Source organism: Myotis daubentonii, chromosome 3 (assembly GCF_963259705.1).
Source record: "Myotis daubentonii chromosome 3, mMyoDau2.1, whole genome shotgun sequence".
NCBI lineage: Eukaryota > Metazoa > Chordata > Mammalia > Chiroptera > Vespertilionidae > Myotis > Myotis daubentonii.
In genome coordinates, this window is record NC_081842.1 from 213,369,765 (window position 1) to 213,388,783 (window position 19,019).

A 19,019-nucleotide genomic window follows, 5' to 3' on the forward strand; every position below is an offset into this window, starting at 1 on the left:
GCCCAAACCGGCCAGAACCCTATGCTTTCAGGTGTAATCCTCTGCCCAAACCGGCCAGCTCCACCTTCTAGAAAAAACGAGCAATGTGCAGAGAAGAGCCAAGGTCAGCACAAAGCATTCACTGAGATCAGCGGTGTCCTGGTGACTGGCACACTGTGCTAAAGGCAAGGGCGTAAGCTTTAGTTTTGTTCCCATTACTTTGCTTTTTCCCTACAGAGTGACTCAACATCCACTGAGTACCCTCCCCTCCATGTTGTCTACGTGACAGGACCATAGCTTATCGTAAGAGAACTTGACCCAACCTTTGAGTGCTTTAAAGGACACCGAAGTTGTATGACTTACTTTCGTTTCATAAAGTGAAAGAAAAAGAGAAATATAAAAAAGCGTAAGATTATTAATTAAGAAAAGAAAGAGGAAAAAAGACAAGGCAGTCCCTGTTATGACAAACAACTTATTTGTCAGGCTGGAGCTTGACCTCTGACCCGCTCCAGCCCTCTGGCCCGCCACCCCCCCATGCCCCGCCTGCTCACCAAACCCGTGCAGACTCCAATGGCAAACACCATCATCCACTTCACCGCCTCATACCTGCGACCTTTCTGTTCACACAGGAAAAAAATGACTCAGTTTCAGGATTATGTTGGCAGCAGGGAAGGAACACAACTTGGCCAACCAGTTTTAGAGTGAATTTCACAAGGACAGCAAAAATGTCAAAGATGATGCCTGATATGGAGGGTGCTTTATAATGCAAGAATGATGGACTCTAAGGGGTTGGGTCAGCGGGTATTTGGGTTGGCAGGAGGAAGTAATCTAAGGGATAAATGCTGTTGCCTCATGAGGGTTAAAAGGACAACGGGTAAAGGTAAAGGAGCTATCGTAAGACCTCCTCAGTCCCAAGAGATCAATAAGGGACTCACCTTATTATCCATGGCCTCCAAAACTTCCAGGTAAGGGTCATTGATACAGCGATCATAATCCAAACTCTGAAAGAGGGCCAAGAGTAAAAACGTCATACTATGGTACACGATCCCATTTTGAGTAAATAAAATTAAGATTTTTTGTGTCAACATACATAAAGCAAAAGCATCTGGGAAAACTGTTAATAATGGCTATCTCTGAGGTGATAGTTTAGGAGGTATTCTTCATATCTGGGCATTGTTTGAAATTTTCACAGCAAACATGGTACTTTCTATATCTGCAAAAAGAATTTTTTTTTTCTGATTACAAAAAAACACACCACAGAGCCCTACCTGGTTTGGCTCAGTGGATAGAAAGGTCTGGGGTTCGATTCCGGTCAAGGGCACATACCTGGGTTGTGGGCTCGATCCCCAGTAGGGGGCGTGCAGGAAGCAGCTGATCAATGATTCTCTCTCATCATTGATGTTTCGGTCTCTCTCTCTCTCTCTCTCCCTTCCTCTCTGAAATCAATAAAAAGATATATATTAAAAAAAAAACACAGTGAAAAATTCTGCTGAGAAACCAGACCCATCCATGAGTGATCAAGTATATATTTATATATGTGTATATATATTTTAATCAGGTTAGTGACATCACATTCTAGGAATAAACGGGAAAAAATTAAAATGTTGAAAATATGAATAATCTTCATACCAAATATTTATAGAAATGACTGGTCAGTTAATTACTTGTTTGATGGTTTTGCCTAATAATGCTATGACTCCACAAACAATGAAAAGGTTTTCAGGTCCTAACCGGTTTGGCTCAGTGGATAGAGCGTTGGCCTGCGAACTAAAGGGTCCCAGGTTCGATTCCAGTCAAGGGCATGTACCTTGGTCGCGGGTACAACCCCAGTAGGGGGTGTGCAAGAGGCAGCTGATCGATGTTTCAAACTCTCTATCCCTCTCCCTTCCTCTCTGTAAAAAATCAATAAAATATATATATAAAGAAAAAAAGAAAAGGTTTTCAGATGCCCAGAAGAGGCAACTCTATAGCAACAGGAAGTAGATCAGTGGTTGCCTAGGGTCAGGGACAAGGACAATGGGCAGTGACTCTGCTAATGAGTACGGGGTTTCTCTCCAAGGTGACAAAAATGTTCTAAAATTGATTTGGTGAGGGCTGCACAACTCTAAATATGTTAAACATACCACTGAGTTGTACACATTAAATAGGTAAATTGTATAGCATGTGAATTATATACTAGCCCTAACCCTGAATAAAGCTATTTAAAGGGGCATTTAGAAACAAATGCAATGCCAGAACATCAATCTTTTCTTTTTTTTAAATATATCAGCTGAGAGCCTAACACTTTGTAAAATATACATCAATGAACTATATATGGTCTGTATTAAAATCAGATATTGTCACTTCTCTCTCTCTCTCTCTCTCTTTTTTTTTTTTGGTTAATCCGCACCCAAGGATATTTTTTCCATTGATTTTCAGATAGTGGAAGGGAGGGGGCAGGGGCAGAAAGGAGAAGGAGAAGGGGGGAGGTGAAGAGAGAGAGAGAGAAAAGAAAGAGAAAGAAATGTGAGAGAGACACATTGATTGGCTGCCTCCTGCACATGCCTGACCATGTCCTGGGATCAAACCTGCAACCCAGATTCGTGCCCTTGACGGGAATCAAACCCGAGACCCTCCCGTGCTCCAGCTGACACTCTAACCACTGAAACGCACCAGCCAGGGCTGTCACTTCTCTACCATGACTCACTTCCTTTTATTTTTGCTGTATATGTTGCTCTTTGATTTGGGGGAATAACAACTTAAAAATTTTCTATCTTTCTCTCCTTCTCCCTTCCTCTCTGAAAACAATAAAATCAATAAAACTATATTTAAAAACGGCAGGGGCTTGTTAAACAGCCCCTTTCCCGGAGGGAAGTTGCCTCTCACCCACTCCCTTGGTTGGCATCCTAAAGCTCCCCTCTGAAGGGCCCAGGTCAGTCACTGCTTTTGTTACCAAGACAGCAGCTAAGAAGCTCACCTCATAGTCTTTCCTTGGCAGGATCTCATCCTCCTCCTCCTGTGTTTCTCCAAGGATGGTCTAGAAAAACAGATCCACAGGAGGGAGACCCTCTTAGTGGTTAAAAGGAACAGGAGGCAGAAGTGTTTACCGACATCTGTTGCTAGTTTCTAAATTGTCTAGAACCACTGTCTAATGGGAACAAGATCGCAAACACACACACACACACACACACACACACACACACACACACAAAACAACCCACAAAATCCTTTTGGGATAGGGGGTGATGTGGGTGGGGATCCAGCTGAGCCTTTCATCTCTATTGACACATTCTCCAAATAACCACTCTTGTCTTCCGGACACGTCAAAGATGCCCACTGCCAGGTTCAGCGGGGAAAATCCAGGTCCGTCTGACAAGGTGCCCAATCTGAAATCCGAAGGGACCTGTCAGCTTTGGGGACACAGCACCTCCAGTTTTCCCAGGGTGCCTTGCAGGGGGAAGCTGGCTTGTCAATGACCCCGAAAGGCTTAGGACGGAGTGAGAAAAGCGCTGGAGAACCTAAGCCAGCGGCATGACAAGCATGAAAGGGCTCATTCCGAAAATGCTCGTTTCACTCAACACTCCTTCCAGATGGAAATTAAAAAAAGAAATCTATGGGATTCACTGAAGCTGGCCCGGATTCTCTTAGATCCCAGGGAGGAGTTATGAGAATTAGCCTCCGGACTTGGGCACGGGAAGCAGGGCCGATTCTGCAAGAGCCCGGCATGCGGTGCCCGTCCGCACACGCTGCCACCTGCGGGCCCAGCTCGCCCGGCCCCACCTCCGGCGACGCCTCTCCCGTCCCTTAGCAACTGCCCGGCCCAGCCCGCAGCGCCCGCGCCTTACCAGCTCCTCGGGCGTACGGGTTTCTCGCTCCCCGCAGCAGCAGCACCACCGGCAGCAGCAGCACAAGGACCCCCTGCACCCCGCCATCTTCCTCTTCTGCTGCGGCTCCGGACCCCCAGTGCCAACCCCCTCCCACCCGCTCGGCGCCTCACGTGACTGGCCCCCGCAGGGTCACGTGTCCCTCTCGAGTTCGGCGGCCGAGACGGGGAGTGGCTGCAGACGGGTGGGGCGACGGGCCGCGTCACAGGACGGCGGTGGAGCGGCTTCCAGCGGGCCCGCTGGGCGCGGCCATGTTGGGGGCGGGGCTTCCTGTCGCCCGCCGGGTGGTTTCCGCCCCCTGGCCCCGCCTCCCTTAGCAACAGACTCCAAGGCCGCGCGCCCCGCCCCCTTCGCAGCGACTCCGCGGCGGCCTCGCAGCCTAGTTGGCACGCGTGCTGTGCGGCGCCCGCTACGGGAGGGTGAGTGACGGCGTGGCGCGGGGTACACAGACCTGGCAACGGGGGCCACCAGCTGGGGCCGTGACTTACCTTTGTGCGGGGGGCAGTGAGGCCGGTCTGCCCCTCTAGGCCGGGGCTCCCGCCACTTCTGTGAGCTTCTTTCGCGGGACGAGTGTAACCCCCAAAGACTGTCACCCCCAGTCCTGAAGCAAACCCTCTCTTTTAGTCCCGGCCTGGACAGACACCAGAGGAGGAGGCGGCTCTGGAGCCACCTGGGCGCGGGAGGTGTTTTTACGTCTCCAGCCTTTTAAACCTGCCTCCCCGCCCTGGGCCGCTGGCACACATGCGTCCTCCGCACCCCACCCCCCACCCCGGGCCCATCGCGTCCGGCTGCGTTCAGCTGTGGCCTCCATATGCCCCCACCGCTCGCCGATTAAGTGTCTAGTAAATGGCAGAAGGCTATTTTGAGATCAGAGCGACAGAGCCCGGCCTGTTGGCGCTCAGGGCTGGCCGTCGCATTACCTTGTGCCAGTCACAGGAATATCAGGATACCCGTCAAAGGCAGGATCCCACCCTGGTCTTGGAACTGGGGGGCGGGGCAGGAGAGCGGCAGGAGGGGAGACAAACCTGTGAACCCACAATTACAATCCAGGGTGCTGCGGGAGCACAGCTTGAAATGGGTAAGTAGAGGCACGAGAAAGAAGGTGGAAAGGGCTGTGCCTGGCACGTACTAGGAACGCAGTAAGTTTTTATGGAACCAATGAAAGAGCAGGTAATTTGTAGGTGGTTCCGTCTCCTCCCCCTCTCTTGATTTTGTTCCAGCAGAAAGGCCAGCCAGGCAGATCTTGACACACTTACCTGTTTCTCACTCCCGATGGCCACCCTCATTGAGAAGCAGGAGTTTTATGTCAGAACCAAAACAGGGCATCCCTGGGGAGAGCAAACGTTGGTGCAAGTGTTCTTAGTCTGGACTTGACTTCTTGACTTCTGGTGTGTGGCTATGGGTGATGGCGCCTCTGTGTTTTAGGGGAGAGGAGCTCTGGATTTCATCAGTTTCTCATGACTCTAGGATCCCAGAGTGGTTAAGAACACCAGCTTAGCCCAGCTGGTGTGGCTCAGTGGTTGAGCAATGACCTATGAACCAGGAGGTCACAGTTCAATTCTCATCAGGGCACATACCCTGGTCACAGGCTCAATCCCCAGTGTGGGGCGTGCAGGAAGCAGCCGATCAATTATTCTCATCATTGATGTCTCTCTCTCCTCTCGTCCTCTCTGAAATCCATTTAAAAATATCCTAATATATATAAAGAGCTAGGTACCGTCACGACTGAACGGGCGACTGGTCACCATGAAGTGCATGGAGCACCTCTTGGTACCCCCTCCCCCGCCCCTGAGCCGCTCACCATGAGGGGGCGCTGGCGGTGGGGTGGGACTGGGGCCTGTTGCTACTTCGTGGGGTGGCTGTGAGCTTAGGGGAGCAGTCACCCGGGCGGCAGTGAGTTTCGCAAAGCAGTCACGGGGCGAGGGAGTTTCATGGAGCGTCCAGCGGCGAGCTTCGCGGGGCAGCAGCAAGCTTTGCAGAGCAGTTGCGGGGTTCGAGAAGCCATCAAGAGGCAGGGGGAGCCTCACGGAGCAGTCGAGGGGCCGCGAGCATCGTGGAGTGTCCTGGGGCAGGGAGCTTCACGTAGTGTCACAGGGCAGCAGAGGCCATGTGATGGAGGCCAGGCTAGGCCTAGGGACCCTAACTGCCCACGATTTCGTGCACGCTGAGCCTCTAGTCCAGGGGTCCTCAAACTACGGCCCGGGGGCCACATGCAGCCCGCCAAAAACATGTATCCGGCCCTCCGGGTGTTTTTGCCGCTGCTGCCTGTTGCTTAGCAGCTGACTAGTTTTTTTTTTAAACTATCGTCGGGCCCTCCAATGGTCTGAGGGACAGTGAACTGGCCCCCTGTGTAAAAAGTTTGAGGACCCCTGCTCTAGTCTATAATAATAAAAGCGTAATATGCTAATTAGGCCAGACAGCCGAATGGCCTTCTGGAGGACTTTCCAGATGAAGCCAAGGCAGTGAGGGCCAAGGCAGACACCGCAGCTGTGAGGGCCAAGCCCCGTGCACGAATTTCGTGCAGTGGGGGAAGGGGGAGCCCCTCAGCCCAGCCTGTACCCTCTCGCAGTCTGGGAACCCCTTGGGGGATGTCCCCCGTGGGGACTGGCTTCTGGCTAAGCGGCGCTCCCCCTGTGGGAGTGCACTGACCACCAGGGGGCAGCTCCTGCATTGAGCGTCTGCCCCCTGGTGGTCAGTGTGCGTCATAGTGACTGGTTGTTCTGCCATTTGGTTGATTTGTATATTAGGGTTTTATTATATAGGACTAGAGGCCCAGTGCACAAAATTTGTGCGGGGGGGGGGGGTCCCCTCAGCCCAGCCTGCACTCTTTCCAATCTGGGACCCCTTGGGGAATGTCTGACTGCCAGTTTAGGCCCAATGATTGGGCCTAAACTGGCAGTTGGACATCCCTCTCACAATACTGGACCACTGGCTCCTAATCGCTCACCTGCCTGCCTGCCTGGTCGCCCCTAACTGCCCCCCTCTGCTGGCCTGATTGCCCCTCACTGCCTCTGCGTGCCGACCTGATCACCCCTAACTGCCACTGCTGCCGGCCTGGTCACCCCCAACTGCCCACTCCCTGCCGGCCTGGTTGCTCCTAACTGTCCCCCACCCCTGCTGGCCTGGTCACCCCTTATTACCCCCCCTGCTGGCCTGGTTGCCTCTAATTGCCCCCCCTGCTGGCCTGGTCACCCCCAACTGCCCCCCTGCTGGCCTGGTTGCCCCACACAGCCTGCTTGTTCAGTCACTTGGTCATCCCTCACTAACCCCCTTGCCGGCCTGGCTGTAGGCAGCCATCTTGTGAGGACGTGAGGGTTAATTTGCATATTACCTCTTTATTATATAGGATTAGAATAAAAAGAACACCAGCTTAGCTGTGGATGTGCCCTGAAAGGAATGAACTTGGCCTGATTGTTCCTCTGATTTTAAGGACTAGATTTTAAGGACTATTTGTACATAGTTGTGCAAGAGTAGTGTTTTGTTTTTAAGTATTTGACTTATTTTTCCCACTAAACTGCCCACTGGCACCATGCCCTTTGTTGGCCTGCCTGTGGTTGCCATGGCTCAGAGCTTGGGATGTGTGGCTGAGCAGTCACTATAATTAGTTTAACTGACCTCAGTGGTGTGTGTTAGTGGGGGTGTACCGGGAAGGCAGCCTTTGCTCTTTTAAAAAAACTTTTTAAAATTTATTGGGGTAACCATTGGCAGGTAAAGTTATACAGGTCTCAGGTGTACAGTTCTATAATACATCGTATGTGCTTTGTATTGTGTCTTCATCACCCCAAGTCAAAGTCTCCTTCCATCAGGTAGCCTTTATTCTGAGTTGGACATAACCTCAGCCCTCCCTGAACTTGGTTCTGGCTACTTTTGGAACCCAGCCAATTATCAAGTTCTAACGCATGACCTAGTCTTTTTGGAGTAGCAGGAATTCAGGAGAAATCTGGCTGCTTTGTCAAGCCCTCGCCTCCTCCATCCTGCACACAAACTGTTCCAAGCAACAGGAGCTGTCCCAGGCAGGACAGGATCAGCTATTTCTTCTTTGGAGAGTGATCCAGTGACCCTGAACGTCTGTTGGCCTCATCTCCACCAACCCCCACAGTCTCTGGCCCTCCTTCTATCTGCCTACTACAGCTGGAGCCTCAGCCCTCCCTCTGCCCGGAGGCCTTGCCCCCGCCTCCCTCTCCCTTACGCAGGTCCCAGCTGTAGCTCTAAGCTCTTCCTCTGTCACTGCTCCGCCCATGAGAGAAACACCCGCAGGGGAAGTTTCCTGTTCCCAGCCCAGTCTGGGTCCAAGCTGGCAGAGATGGACCATCTAGAACCCGAGGTCCTCCCAGCCAGGCACTGCTGCCCCTCCCTAGGAATGCAGGCCCTGGAGGCTGGCATCATGAGGTTCTCAGTGCCACCCTCCCTCAGGTAGCTGCCACTGCGGGTCCGAGGGCTGAAGGGGCATGTTTCTGTATGGGAGGGGGCTGTCATACACGGAGTCGGGCAGCAGCAGGGGGAGCAGCTTTGAGCGAGGCGGCGCCGTGGGTGGTAGCTGTGGCGTGTGAGCCAGCCGGCGGGGGCCTTATCACCCTGACCCTGGGTGGAAATGCAGCAACTGTCACTTGACCCTGCCTCTCTGGGGCTTGGCTGCCTGCCGGCTTCTGACGCCCCCTGCCCCCATCTCGTGTAGCAGGAGCTCGGCCATGGTGAACGAACCCAGTGGGAATGGCAGCCCCAACCCCCGCCCGGAGGGCAGCAGCAGCGGCATGGAGAGCCCCAAGGATAGTTCGAGATGTACCTCGCCAGGGCTGGACCCTGAGCGGCACGAGAGACTCAGGGAGAAGATGAGGCGGAGGATGGAGTCCGGTGACAAGTGGTTCTCTCTGGAATTCTTCCCTCCGCGGACGGCGCAGGGCGCTGTCAATCTCATCTCAAGGTGAGTGGATGTGAGGTTACGGAGCAGGGCCAGGTTAGGAGGGGCGGGTGGAGAGAAGGGCCCCTTTGACCCGGCAGAAAGAGGCCACCAGAGGGGGCGGAAGAGTAAAGGCAGGGTCGGCCATTGGACCCACAGCTTCGCAGTTGTCAGAAAAAGTGCCCCCAAGCCTCTGGAGTGTCAGACACACTCCACATCGGGTTAAACATGTTGACTCTCAGCATTCTTTGGCAGCACGTCAGGCTGGATCATGAGTGTAGTTTAGGAAATCACAGAGCAGCGTCTTGGAGAACATTTCCACAAGTTAGGCTTTTGGGTTGTGCCTCTTGGAATCTAGAAATGCCAACTGAATTACGTTAGCACTTTATGAATCACAGCTCCTTTTCTTAAAAGCCGACGCTTTTTACCACTTTCACTTCTCATGTTTAGCTCCCAAGGCTTGAAGTTGGAGGCACGAGGATGTTTAAATACCTCGTTAAATAGCTTGTAACAGCGCGTGCACACCCCCGTGTCTCTTGAGTCTGGTTCCTGGACTGTGGCCTTGCTCTGCAGCACTGCTTGCTGTACCAGGATCGGGGGGAGGGGTAGCACGATAGAAACGTGTGTCTGCTGACCCTCTTCTCTCGTGTTCCTGGAATGAGGCCCTGCTTGCCACCTTGAGCGTTCTCCAACCCTCGCCCAGTGAACTTAACTCACCCAGTATAACAAATATGCCAGCACTGGAAAGTCTACAGTACTGCTTTCAAACAGCATGGTTATGTTGTTATATATTACCTCCACAATAGTAATCCTGATGAAAGCAGCTCACCATGTACCAGGCACTGTTCTAAAAGCTCAGGAGCCATCTCTCATAATAGTCTCATAGAGTTATGAAGTAGGTACTGTTCTCTGTCACATTGTAGAAATGAGGAAAAGGAGATTAATTTTCCCAAGGTCACACAGCTAATAAGTAGCAAAGTCAGGACGTGAATGCGGGCCAGTCTGAGTCCAGCCTCCTGTGATGCTTCTCTAACTCCCGGACCCCACAGAAGGTGGCGAAGGATGGTGTGCCCGCAGGAATCTCCCTTCAGAAAGAAATTCCCAACAGGTTTGACCAGATGGGGGCAGGTGGCCCCCTCTTCATAGATGTGACCTGGCACCCAGCAGGAGACCCTGGCTCGGACAAGGAGACCTCCTCCATGGCCATCGCCAGCGCTGCTGTCAACTACTGTGGCCTGGAGACCGTACTGCACATGACCTGCTGCCGTCAGAGCCAGGAGGAGATCACGGGCCATCTGCACAAGGCCAAGCAGCTGGGTCTGAAGAACATCCTGGCACTGAGAGGAGGTGTGGAGCCCTGCCCAGTTGGAGCCACCTCTTGAGCTCTTGACCCTGACGTAGGCGTTCAGTCAGGAGTGCAACTGGTGCCTGATAACCCTCTGCCCTGGCTTCATAGCTTCATTGATCACTGGTTGCACCCAGCTCTTGGCCCAATCAAGACTGCGGTTCTGGCACTTGTCCCGGGATTAAAAGTAGCTGCTTGTGCCTCTGGCCAGTGTGGGAAGAGGGAGCCTGATGGGTGGGGTCGTGAAGCCTTGTGCTCCCCGCTACAAGACCACTTCTCACTTGAGATGAGTAGAAGATTCTCCCAGGAGGGAAGAGCTCCAAGAGGATAGGACAGCGAGCAGTGGGGTTGGTTGAGTGAGGCTAGGCACCCAGGTTTGAGTGGGGGGCGGGGGGTCTCAGATGCTACAAGCTAAGCTGAGAGCAGCAGCTGTCCCCTGCTCTACGCTGCCAGCCCAGTGCCCGCAGAGTCAGTGCTTGGTAAATGTCCGACAGGCTGGGCACTGTCTTCCCTCCCACTGCTTACCAAGTGCTACGCTAGCAAGAGGAGACACCAACTGGGATAGCACCAGGGCTCTGCCTTTGAGGAGCTCATGGTCCCAGGTGTAGGGGTAAAGAGAAGGCACAGAAAAACTAGCTGCAGATCAGTGAGCCTCAGTGACCATGACCTTCACCAACCCTGCAGACCCTGTAGGCGACCAGTGGGAGGAGGAGGAAGGCTGTTTCCGCTACGCCACAGACCTGGTGAAGCTCATCCGCAGCGAGTTTGGTGACTACTTTGACATCTGTGTGGCAGGTGAGTGGCGGGAGCGTCCCAGTGGGAGGGGACAGGCACAGAGAGCTCACCTGTAGTCAGTTCAGGGTGTGGTGACCCCGTGCATTGCGGGCCTGTGCCAGAGGAGAGCCAGGCAGAGGCAGGTTAATGCCCTGACTCAACGTCCTATCATCCGCTCCCCGCCCAGGCTACCACCACCCCGAAGGTTTTGTTTCTCTGCCTTTTCATGTCCTTAGCCTGCTTCCCGGCCTGTTCTTCTTTAACACCAAAGAGGAGTGTTTATTAGGCGGCAGGGAATCGCAGAACCCAAGGTCAGGAAGCCGCGCCAGGCCTCACTGGGTGCTGGAGCCGGGAGGCAGTCGGAAACCAAGGCCCCCCTGACCGGTGTGGCTCAGCTGGTTGAGTGTCGTCCTGTACAACAAAAGGTCACAGGTTCCATACCTGGTCAGGGCACATGCTGGGGTTGGGGTTCGATCCGGGTCGAGGTGCATATGGGAGGCATACAGGTTGATGTTTCTTTCTCATACCGGTGTTTCCCTCTCTCCCTTTCCCTTCCTCTAAAAAGCAATAAAAACATATTAAAAAATTTTTTTTAAAGAAACCAAGGCCCTCAATCTCTTTGGGGCCACAGAACCCCCAGCTCTGCCTCCTGCTGCACACCTGCTCCCGAGGGCGCCGGGTCAGTTCCACTGTCAATCAGCCCAGACTGACTGACAGGCCTCACTGTCAACTCCACAGTCTCAGGAGAATCAGATCAGCTGAACTCTAGTTCCATTGGCTGCAGCCAGGAGGCAAGGTTTACCTGCTGGAAACGGGTGGGGGGTCTTCCCTCCTATCCCACTAACAGGGTCAGGCCTCCAGCTTCTCAAATAGGGGCTTGGGTGTGGTGAGGTCTGGGGATTCATTGGTACATCATCTTGGCATGACATTTTTCCTCAAATCTTTTGGGGAAATTCATTTTTTATATTAAACAAAGCCACTTGATGGAGTAGTATATCAAAAGTGATCCAAACTTTAAAACATAAGCCATGTGGCTGCAGGGAAATTACTCGTTGTAGGTGACTTTGGGTTTAACCCCAGGCCCCACGTCCAGAGCAGCTTGGCTTCCCACCAGCCTGGGTCTGAGGCCTGCCCCCGGCCCTGGCTGAGCGAGCCAGTCTTCCTGTGCAGGCCGGGCTCCGTGAGCTCGGTCCTTTAGGCGAGTGGCCAGAGAGTTCCTGGAGCCAGCGAGGAGCCAGGGTCACCGCTCCCGCCTCCCGGGCAGTTCCGATTCTGTCGTGTGTCCCTGGCATGTGGGAATCCCGCTGCGCCCGTGTCCTCGTACCCCAGGAGCTCGCTGCTTAGTGGGGCTGCTTGGTCCCTTGTCAGGCAGCCTCTGGCTGATCCTGGTTCTGCCATGAGAAGCATCAGAGAATATGAACTTGACCATGACGGCCCTTTGGCCACTTAGAAATAGTTACTATATTCTCTCCATTCTTTTCTTCAAGCAGGACACCTGAGCTTTCTCCCCTTTTTCCTCATGTAACCTGCTGGCTTTTCCCTTTCTTGGACCTCTGAGTAATTTCAATGTTTTATTTTGTGTGTGTGTGGTGGTTTTTGGTTTTTTTTAAAGTAATTTTAATGTTAAAAGCGCTGCTTTAATCCAATGTGTAGAGTCCAGTGCAGTACAAGTGCTGCCCAACTGCTGAGCGAGGCATTTTCTCTCCTCCAGGACCACCAAGCACAGGCTGGTTTACCTGGCTGGTTGCAAGGGACATGAGGCAGGACAGTGTGGGGTTTGGAGCAATCTGCTCCCACTTCTGGGAGGGTGGCTCTAAGCCACCGCTCACCGGACGTCACCTCCTGGGTGAGGGGGACATCAGCCGTGAGCCCAGCTACTCGCCGTGTCAACCCGGCCATCCGGTGGTGGTGGGAGGTCCGAGTCCGGACCCTGGAGGCAGAGAACTGTGTCGCCAGCTCCCGGGGTTCCTCCTTCCTCACCTGGAGCAGGTGGAGCCCGCCTCTCCCGACTGCCACCCTGTCGACAGGTTACCCCAAGGGCCACCCCGACGCCGAGAGCTTTGAGGACGACCTGAAGCACTTGAAGGGGAAGGTGTCTGCGGGAGCCGACTTCATCATCACCCAGCTTTTCTTTGAGGCTGACACGTTCTTCCACTTTGTTAAGGCTTGTTCCGCGATAGGCATCACCTGCCCCATCCTCCCCGGCATCTTCCCCATTCAGGTGAGGGGCCCGGGCGGGCTGGCGGACTCCTCCCACCCCCGGCGCTCAGTTCGTGGTCAGGTTCTTGGACGCTCAGTGGATTGCCTGCCAGATGCCTCTGGCAGATGTCCTCTCACCACCCCATTTGGGTTACCTCCAGTCCCCACCCCCCCAAACCAGCAACAGCACCTGACGGAGGGGCTTGTTTTACTTGGCTTACTGACAAGTGTCGCTACAAGGGATCATGATAGCTCTCACCCTCAATTTTTATTAAATCAATGTTTCCGAAACGCGGCTGTCATCAGAATCATTCGATAAGCTTTTTCAAAAGATGGACTTCAGATCCCAGGCCTACAAGTTCTGATTTAGTAGGTCTGAGGTGGGGCCTGGGAGTGTGTACCTTACTTCTTAAGTCCTGCGGGTGATTCCGGTGACCCGGGAGGCTTGGGAACCACTGGGACTAAAGGGCTGGCTCAGGCCGACGGCAGGGATGCTCTGGGCAGCCGGGTCCCCTGCAGACTGGGAAAAGCAGGACCAGGCAAGGGCGCTTGTACAGTGTGGCCAGACTTCCTGGGTCTGTGTCACACTGCAGTCGGCCCGGAGGCCTGGAGGGAACAGAGGGGAGCAGCAGAGTGAGAGACGGGGTGAGAGATGGGGTGAGAGACGGGGTGAGAGACACCCCCGTGTCTCGGCAGGGCTACCACTCCCTGCGGCAGCTCGTGAAGCTGTCCAAGCTGGAGGTGCCGCAGAAGATCAGGGACGTGATCGAGCCCATCAAGGACAACGACGCTGCCATCTGCAACTACGGCATCGACCAGGCCGTGAGCCTGTGCCAGGAGCTGCTGGCCAGTGGCCTGGTGCCCGGCCTGCACTTCTACACCCTCAACCGCAGGATGGCCACCACCGAGGTGCTCAAGCGCCTGGGCATGTGGGCCGAGGACCCCAGGTGAGGCCAGGGGCCCCCAACACAGGCCCGGGAGCCACAGAGGGAGGTCAGGGGGCAGATAAGTCAGATGGAAGTCACAGCAAGAGTGCGCCCTAGCAGGGCTGGACACCACGGGGGCAGGGCTTGTCTGTGCTGTGGCTGGAGGCACATGGGGTTCCAGCCTCCGTGGGAGGTCCGTACGCACCTTGATGTTTCCAAGTGAGATTGAAAGACCCAGCTCAGTGGGTCCTCTCCCTGAGGACCTGAGCCAGTCCCTGCCTGTCCCCAACCTCCCCCAGGCGTCCCCTGCCCTGGGCTGTCAGTGCCCACCCCAAGCGCCGGGAGGAAGATGTGCGTCCCATCTTCTGGGCCTCCAGACCCAAGAGTTACATCTACCGCACCCAGGACTGGGACGAGTTCCCCAACGGCCGCTGGTGAGGCCGCAGGCTGTCCTTTGCAAGTGGGTCCTGTGTCTTGGGAGGCAGGAGGCAGGAGTTGGCATGTTTCTCTGCCCTGGGGGGACTGGAGTCACAGAATGACCTCTGGTGTGTGGGACAGCCGTCGTCCTGTGAGGAGCCCGAGGTGAGGCTGTGCCCTGACCACGGGGACCACGGGGCACGTCCTCTGCAGGGGCCATTCCTCCTCGCCAGCCTTCGGGGAGCTGAAGGACTACTACCTCTTCTACCTGACGAGCAAGGCCCCGAGGGAGGAGCTGCTGAAGATGTGGGGGGAGGAGCTGACCAGTGAAGAAAGTGTCTTTGAAGTCTTTGTCCACTACCTCTCGGGGGAGCCAAACCAGAGCGGCTGTACAGTGAGTGGTGCTCAGTGGGGCCCCTGGTTACACCCCCACCCCGTCTCCCTGTGGCCTGCCCACCCTCAGCCTCCTCTCTGCTCTGGACGTGGCACCTCAGCCCAGGGAGAAGGGTGAGTTGGGAAGTCGCCAGCTGGGGGGCCTGGGAGGGGCTTACAGAGGCAGAGACAGGCTGGGTGTCTTGCGGGGCCCTGGAGAGGGAGGGGCCCAGAGTACCAGATCCGATGGTCAGCCCAGCCCGGCTCCCCACTCCCAGGTCACTTGCCTGCCCTGGAATGACGAGCCCCTGGCGGCCGAGACCAGCCTGATGAAGGAGGAGCTGCTGCGTGTGAACCGGCAGGGCATCCTCACCATCAACTCCCAGCCCAACATCAACGGGAAGCCGTCCTCTGACCCGGTGGTGGGCTGGGGCCCCAGCGGGGGCTATGTCTTCCAGAAGGTGTGCAGGGGCCCAGGGCCGCCCCAGCTTGACTGGCCCCCAGGAGCCCCAGCGATGGGGACAGGGAGCTTCCTCTCTGGGCCCTTCACTGAGCAGCAGTGGACCTGGGTGGACGGGAGCTCCCGCTTTAGGTCAGGCCTGGGTGGGGTTCGCCTTCTCAGGTGGGACGGATCACCCCATGTTGTGGGGAGGCACGTACAGCTTAGCACGTGGGAGGAACAGGAAGCACCCACTTCTCTTCCAAGCTGCCACCTCTCCCCTGGGCGGCTGGAGTGAGAGTTACACTCACACTGAACCCCTGGGCCCTGATTAGAACGACCCCAGTGTGAGGACCAGCTCTGCTGTTTATCACCAGTGGGCCCAGGTCCTCACTTTCCCTGAACTTGCCTCATCTGGGAAATGGGGCTGAGAGGGCCCACCCTGCAGTATTATGGGCATTACGGCACGTGACGGCGTACACCCAGCTCAATCTCTGATCCAGTGGGTGCCAGAGCAGCCACTAGAGTCACTGTCACCTCCAGTGAGGGGGCAGGTGGGAGGGGGCAGGCCCGTCCCACAAGCCTGCGCTCCACAGCGGCCTCCTCGCCGGCTTTACGGTGGCTTCTCCGGGGGCCTCCCTGCGTAACGGGAGGCGGGCTGGCAGAGGTCCCGCAGACTGGCCAGCTGGGAAGTCTCACCACCTGCTCCAGACTCCATCCGTGTGGCCACCACTAGTGCCCCTGTCTTCTGTGTCCCACACACCTGTGCGCGTGGGTCCTCCCTGGGGGTATCCGACGGGGATTGCTGAGCGCCGAGAAGGCGGCCAGCAGGGACCAGGGGTGACGGGCGCCTGCTCCCCAGGCCTACTTGGAGTTCTTCACTTCCCGAGAGACGGTGGGGGCACTCCTGCAGGTGCTGAAGAAGTACGAGCAGCGGGTGAACTACCACATCGTGGACGTGAAGGTAGGCCAGCTCCACGCACAGGTGCTCAGCGGGGCAGCTGCCAGCCGAGGGCACCCACGGTCACTCCCGCACTCAGCAGGCACTGGCCCCGGGCAGGCGGAGCTCCCAGCCTAGTGAGCGAGGCCCGTCCGTGGATAACGGGACAGTTCAGTTCAGTAAGGATGCTGGGGACCCAGGGGAGGGACACCTAACCTGGGAGGTCTCCGAGGCTTCATGGAGGGTCCTCTGTGGCCTGAATCCTTCAGGACAAGGAGGGAAGGGCGTTCCTGGGGAAGGGCAGGGTGCGCAGAGGCAGCGTCTACAGCTACTGTGTCACCGCCGACTGCGGAGGAGCGCGAGGCTAAAGTGTTGAGCAGGGGCTCAGGGGCCTCCATGGTCCCTGGAGGCAGGAGGGAGCCTTTCCAAGCAGTGAGCGACTGGCTCTGGGTGTTATTTTAGGCAGGTCACAGCAGACAGCTGATGACGAATGGGCCCGGGAACACTAGAGTCAGAGGCCCTTGTCTGAGTAGCAGAGGCCCAGCTGGGCTAGACCCCAGGGAGCAGAGTGGAGAGGAAGCAGGCAGAACCGCTGGGTGTGGAGCTGACTGAAGCGAGAGAGGAGGAAGTGCTCATGTGGCCTCTAGGTCTCAGGCTCACAGAGCTGGGGGAGGGGCAGGGGGAGAGGGTGGAGCAGGGGCTGCCTGGGCAACCAGGGGGCTCTGGTTGGCTTTGTCCCGTCTGCTCCCACCTCCCCTCTCACCCCAGGGGGAAAACATCACCAATGCCCCCGAGCTGCAGCCCAACGCTGTCACTTGGGGCATCTTCCCTGGGCGAGAGATCATCCAGCCCACGGTGGTGGATCCTGTCAGCTTCATGTTCTGGAAGGTAAGGGGCTGGGAGCGGCCTGCCCTGCCCTCTGGGCACACCTGGCAGCAGGATTGCTAGGCCCCAGAGTGGCTGGAAGCCGTGCCCCCAGGGCTGGCCCTCCCGGCCCTCCTGGCTGTACCCTGACTCTGAGCCACAGCTATTTCCGGGCTGGGAGTGGGTGGTGGCCCCGCAGGGGGCCTGGTTCTGTTCCCGGGAATGTCCTCCTGGGCCGAGCACGGAGCCCTGACCCCTGACCCCTGACCCAAGGGCAGCCCTGTTCGCCGGGCCTGTGTGGCTGTGTCTGCACTGGCATGTCTGTGTGTGACTGCGCCTGCGCCTGTTCGTGTGCCCGTGCAGGATGAGGCCTTCGCCCTGTGGGTGAAGCAGTGGGGCAAGCTGTACGACGAGGAGTCCCCGTCCCGGATGATCATCCAGTACATCCACGACAACTACTTCCTCGTCAACCTGGTAGACAACGAGTTTCCGCTGGACAACTGCCTGTGGCAGGTGGTGGAAGACACTTTTGAACTTCTCAACAGACCCGGAGCGAGAGCGGACAGGCTCCGTGACCCTGCACCCTGACATCCTGAGGCTCCTACACTCCCTCACGTACAACGGCAGCCGTGCTGGTGTGAGGCTCCGGGCTCGGCGGGACCTGAGTCAGCCCCACGAGGGACCTGGTGTTCCCTGTTCGGCCGGGAGATTTTGCTCTTTTGCGGGGAGCACCTCCATCCCGCCCAGGACCACGGTGGGTGGACCACCATCCTCCCTGAGAAAGGGAGGAGACTGGTTATGGCTGACGGGGCCCTCATACCAGGCAGCCTCTCAGAGCCAGCCTGAGACTGCCGGTGACCGTGCACTTGGGGCTATGGAAGACGGGCAAAGCACACACGGGCAGCAGGCACGCGTGGCATTGCCGATAGCTGTGGCAGAGTGAAGATGCTGCTCCCTTCTGCCTCCGAGAGGTCGGCAGCTGGGCACTTCCTACTTGTAACTGAAGGGCAGACACTACCCTTGGCACCAGGCCCCCGGATGGGTCTGGGGCTGAACCCTAATAACACAGGCCGCCTCCTCCCTGGGGCCCGCTGGGCTTCACCTCCGCCATGCTGCTTTAGGGAGCAGTTGTCTCTGTTCTGGTGGCGCCAGGGATAAAGTTCCTCTTAAGGGCTCTGTGCCTGGTGGAGCCTCCGCCTTCCCTTTTCTCGGCTGCCCGTTACCACCGACGGCAAAGGCGAGGTCACATGAGGTCACTCGAGCAGGGCTTCTGTTTTCCTGGCTTAGTTTTCGGGCAGGACCTCCTCCTGCCAGCTGCTCTGCCCTTTGCGCATCCGGAATCTGCCTGCCTGGCACTGCTGCCCAGGAATCGGCCCTCAAGCTGCGCTGCCCAGGGTGGTGACTGGCAGGTGCACGTGGGCTCTTTTCTGTCCCCATCCCTGCCTGAGCTTAAGGGGGTGGGGGTGGGGGGCGTCCAAAGAGCAGCCTGTGGGCACATCCCCTCCATGTCCGTCCAGGCTGCTGGGAGCCAGAGAAGCAGCTGGGACCAAAGAGGGCAGTTTATTGGCATTCAGAGCTCCCAGGGCTCTTCGGTGGGCTGAGCGCCCCGCGCCTGCCAGTCTGCACTCCCTGGAAGGGGGTGGGGGCACAGTGCCTCCCTGGGAAGGCTGGGCTCCATTCTGATTTTCTTTCCATGGCAACAAGTCCCGGCTGCAGTGGGCCCCTGCTCCACCTCGAGTCCGCCACACGCAGGGGTGCTCCCTGGGCTCGATGCCCACCTTACTCTGGGGTCTCAAGCTGCTGGTGGCTCCACCTCAGGCCCCTGGCTGCCAGCTTCTGGTGCCACTTCTCAAAGGCCTGGAACCGGGAGGGAAAGGAGAGGTTCTCCAGCTCCCTCCCGGCCTGCGCTGTTTGTGCCCAGCACCTTCGGTCCCGTGGGGAATAAAGGTCCCTCCCTCTGCCCTAGGTGGGCAGGCAGCCGACCCTGCCCCCGGCCAAATGCAG

At 56.5% G+C, this 19,019-nt stretch overlaps 2 protein-coding genes across 7 annotated transcripts in view; one reads left to right on the plus strand and one right to left on the minus strand.

The window, feature by feature from the left end:
- Positions 1–4,451, minus strand: part of CLCN6 (chloride voltage-gated channel 6) — a 35,664-nt gene extending 31,213 nt beyond the window's left edge. Inside the window, exons 1-4 of one of the 3 annotated variants that reach the window (XR_009452108.1) lie at positions 3,804–4,100; positions 2,936–2,995; positions 915–980; positions 531–596 (exon numbers count right to left, since the gene is read on the minus strand). Coding sequence is in view for 2 of the 3 variants with exons in the window: in XM_059691240.1 (XP_059547223.1) it covers positions 531–596; positions 915–980; positions 2,936–2,995; positions 3,804–3,890 (279 nt within the window). In the remaining variant the exon portion in view is untranslated. Of the gene's footprint in view, positions 1–530; positions 597–914; positions 981–2,935; positions 2,996–3,803; positions 4,101–4,330 lie in introns of those variants that run through there. The other 2 variants (XM_059691241.1, XM_059691240.1) reach the window with 2 other exon arrangements.
- MTHFR (methylenetetrahydrofolate reductase) lies at positions 4,141–18,204 on the plus strand. Of its 4 annotated transcripts, none has more exons than XM_059691244.1 (12): positions 4,141–4,261; positions 8,521–8,763; positions 9,848–10,086; positions 10,769–10,879; positions 12,886–13,079; positions 13,754–14,004; positions 14,283–14,417; positions 14,614–14,794; positions 15,051–15,233; positions 16,074–16,175; positions 16,920–17,039; positions 17,379–18,204. In XM_059691244.1, exons 2-12 carry the CDS (start codon positions 8,531–8,533, stop codon positions 17,601–17,603), a joined length of 1,974 nt encoding a protein of 657 aa, XP_059547227.1. In that variant the 5' UTR covers positions 4,141–4,261; positions 8,521–8,530; the 3' UTR covers positions 17,604–18,204. The 4 variants fall into 4 exon arrangements, with proteins under 4 accessions (XP_059547227.1, XP_059547228.1, XP_059547226.1 ...); XM_059691245.1 differs by having other exon boundaries at positions 4,143–4,261; positions 8,518–8,763; XM_059691243.1 differs by lacking the exon at positions 4,141–4,261 and adding an exon at positions 8,051–8,255.
- The last annotated feature ends 815 nt before the right edge of the window (positions 18,205–19,019 follow it).

Bases quoted from the DNA above. Each gene is read 5' to 3' on its own strand.
- MTHFR (XM_059691242.1), top strand. From the start codon at position 8,146: ATGGACCATCTAGAACCCGAGGTCCTCCCAGCCAGGCACTGCTGCCCC. The intron at 15,234-16,073 runs GTGTGCAGGGGC...CCTGCTCCCCAG, and splicing joins GGGGCTATGTCTTCCAGAAG to GCCTACTTGGAGTTCTTCAC. The intron at 17,040-17,378 runs GTAAGGGGCTGG...GTGCCCGTGCAG, and splicing joins TCAGCTTCATGTTCTGGAAG to GATGAGGCCTTCGCCCTGTG.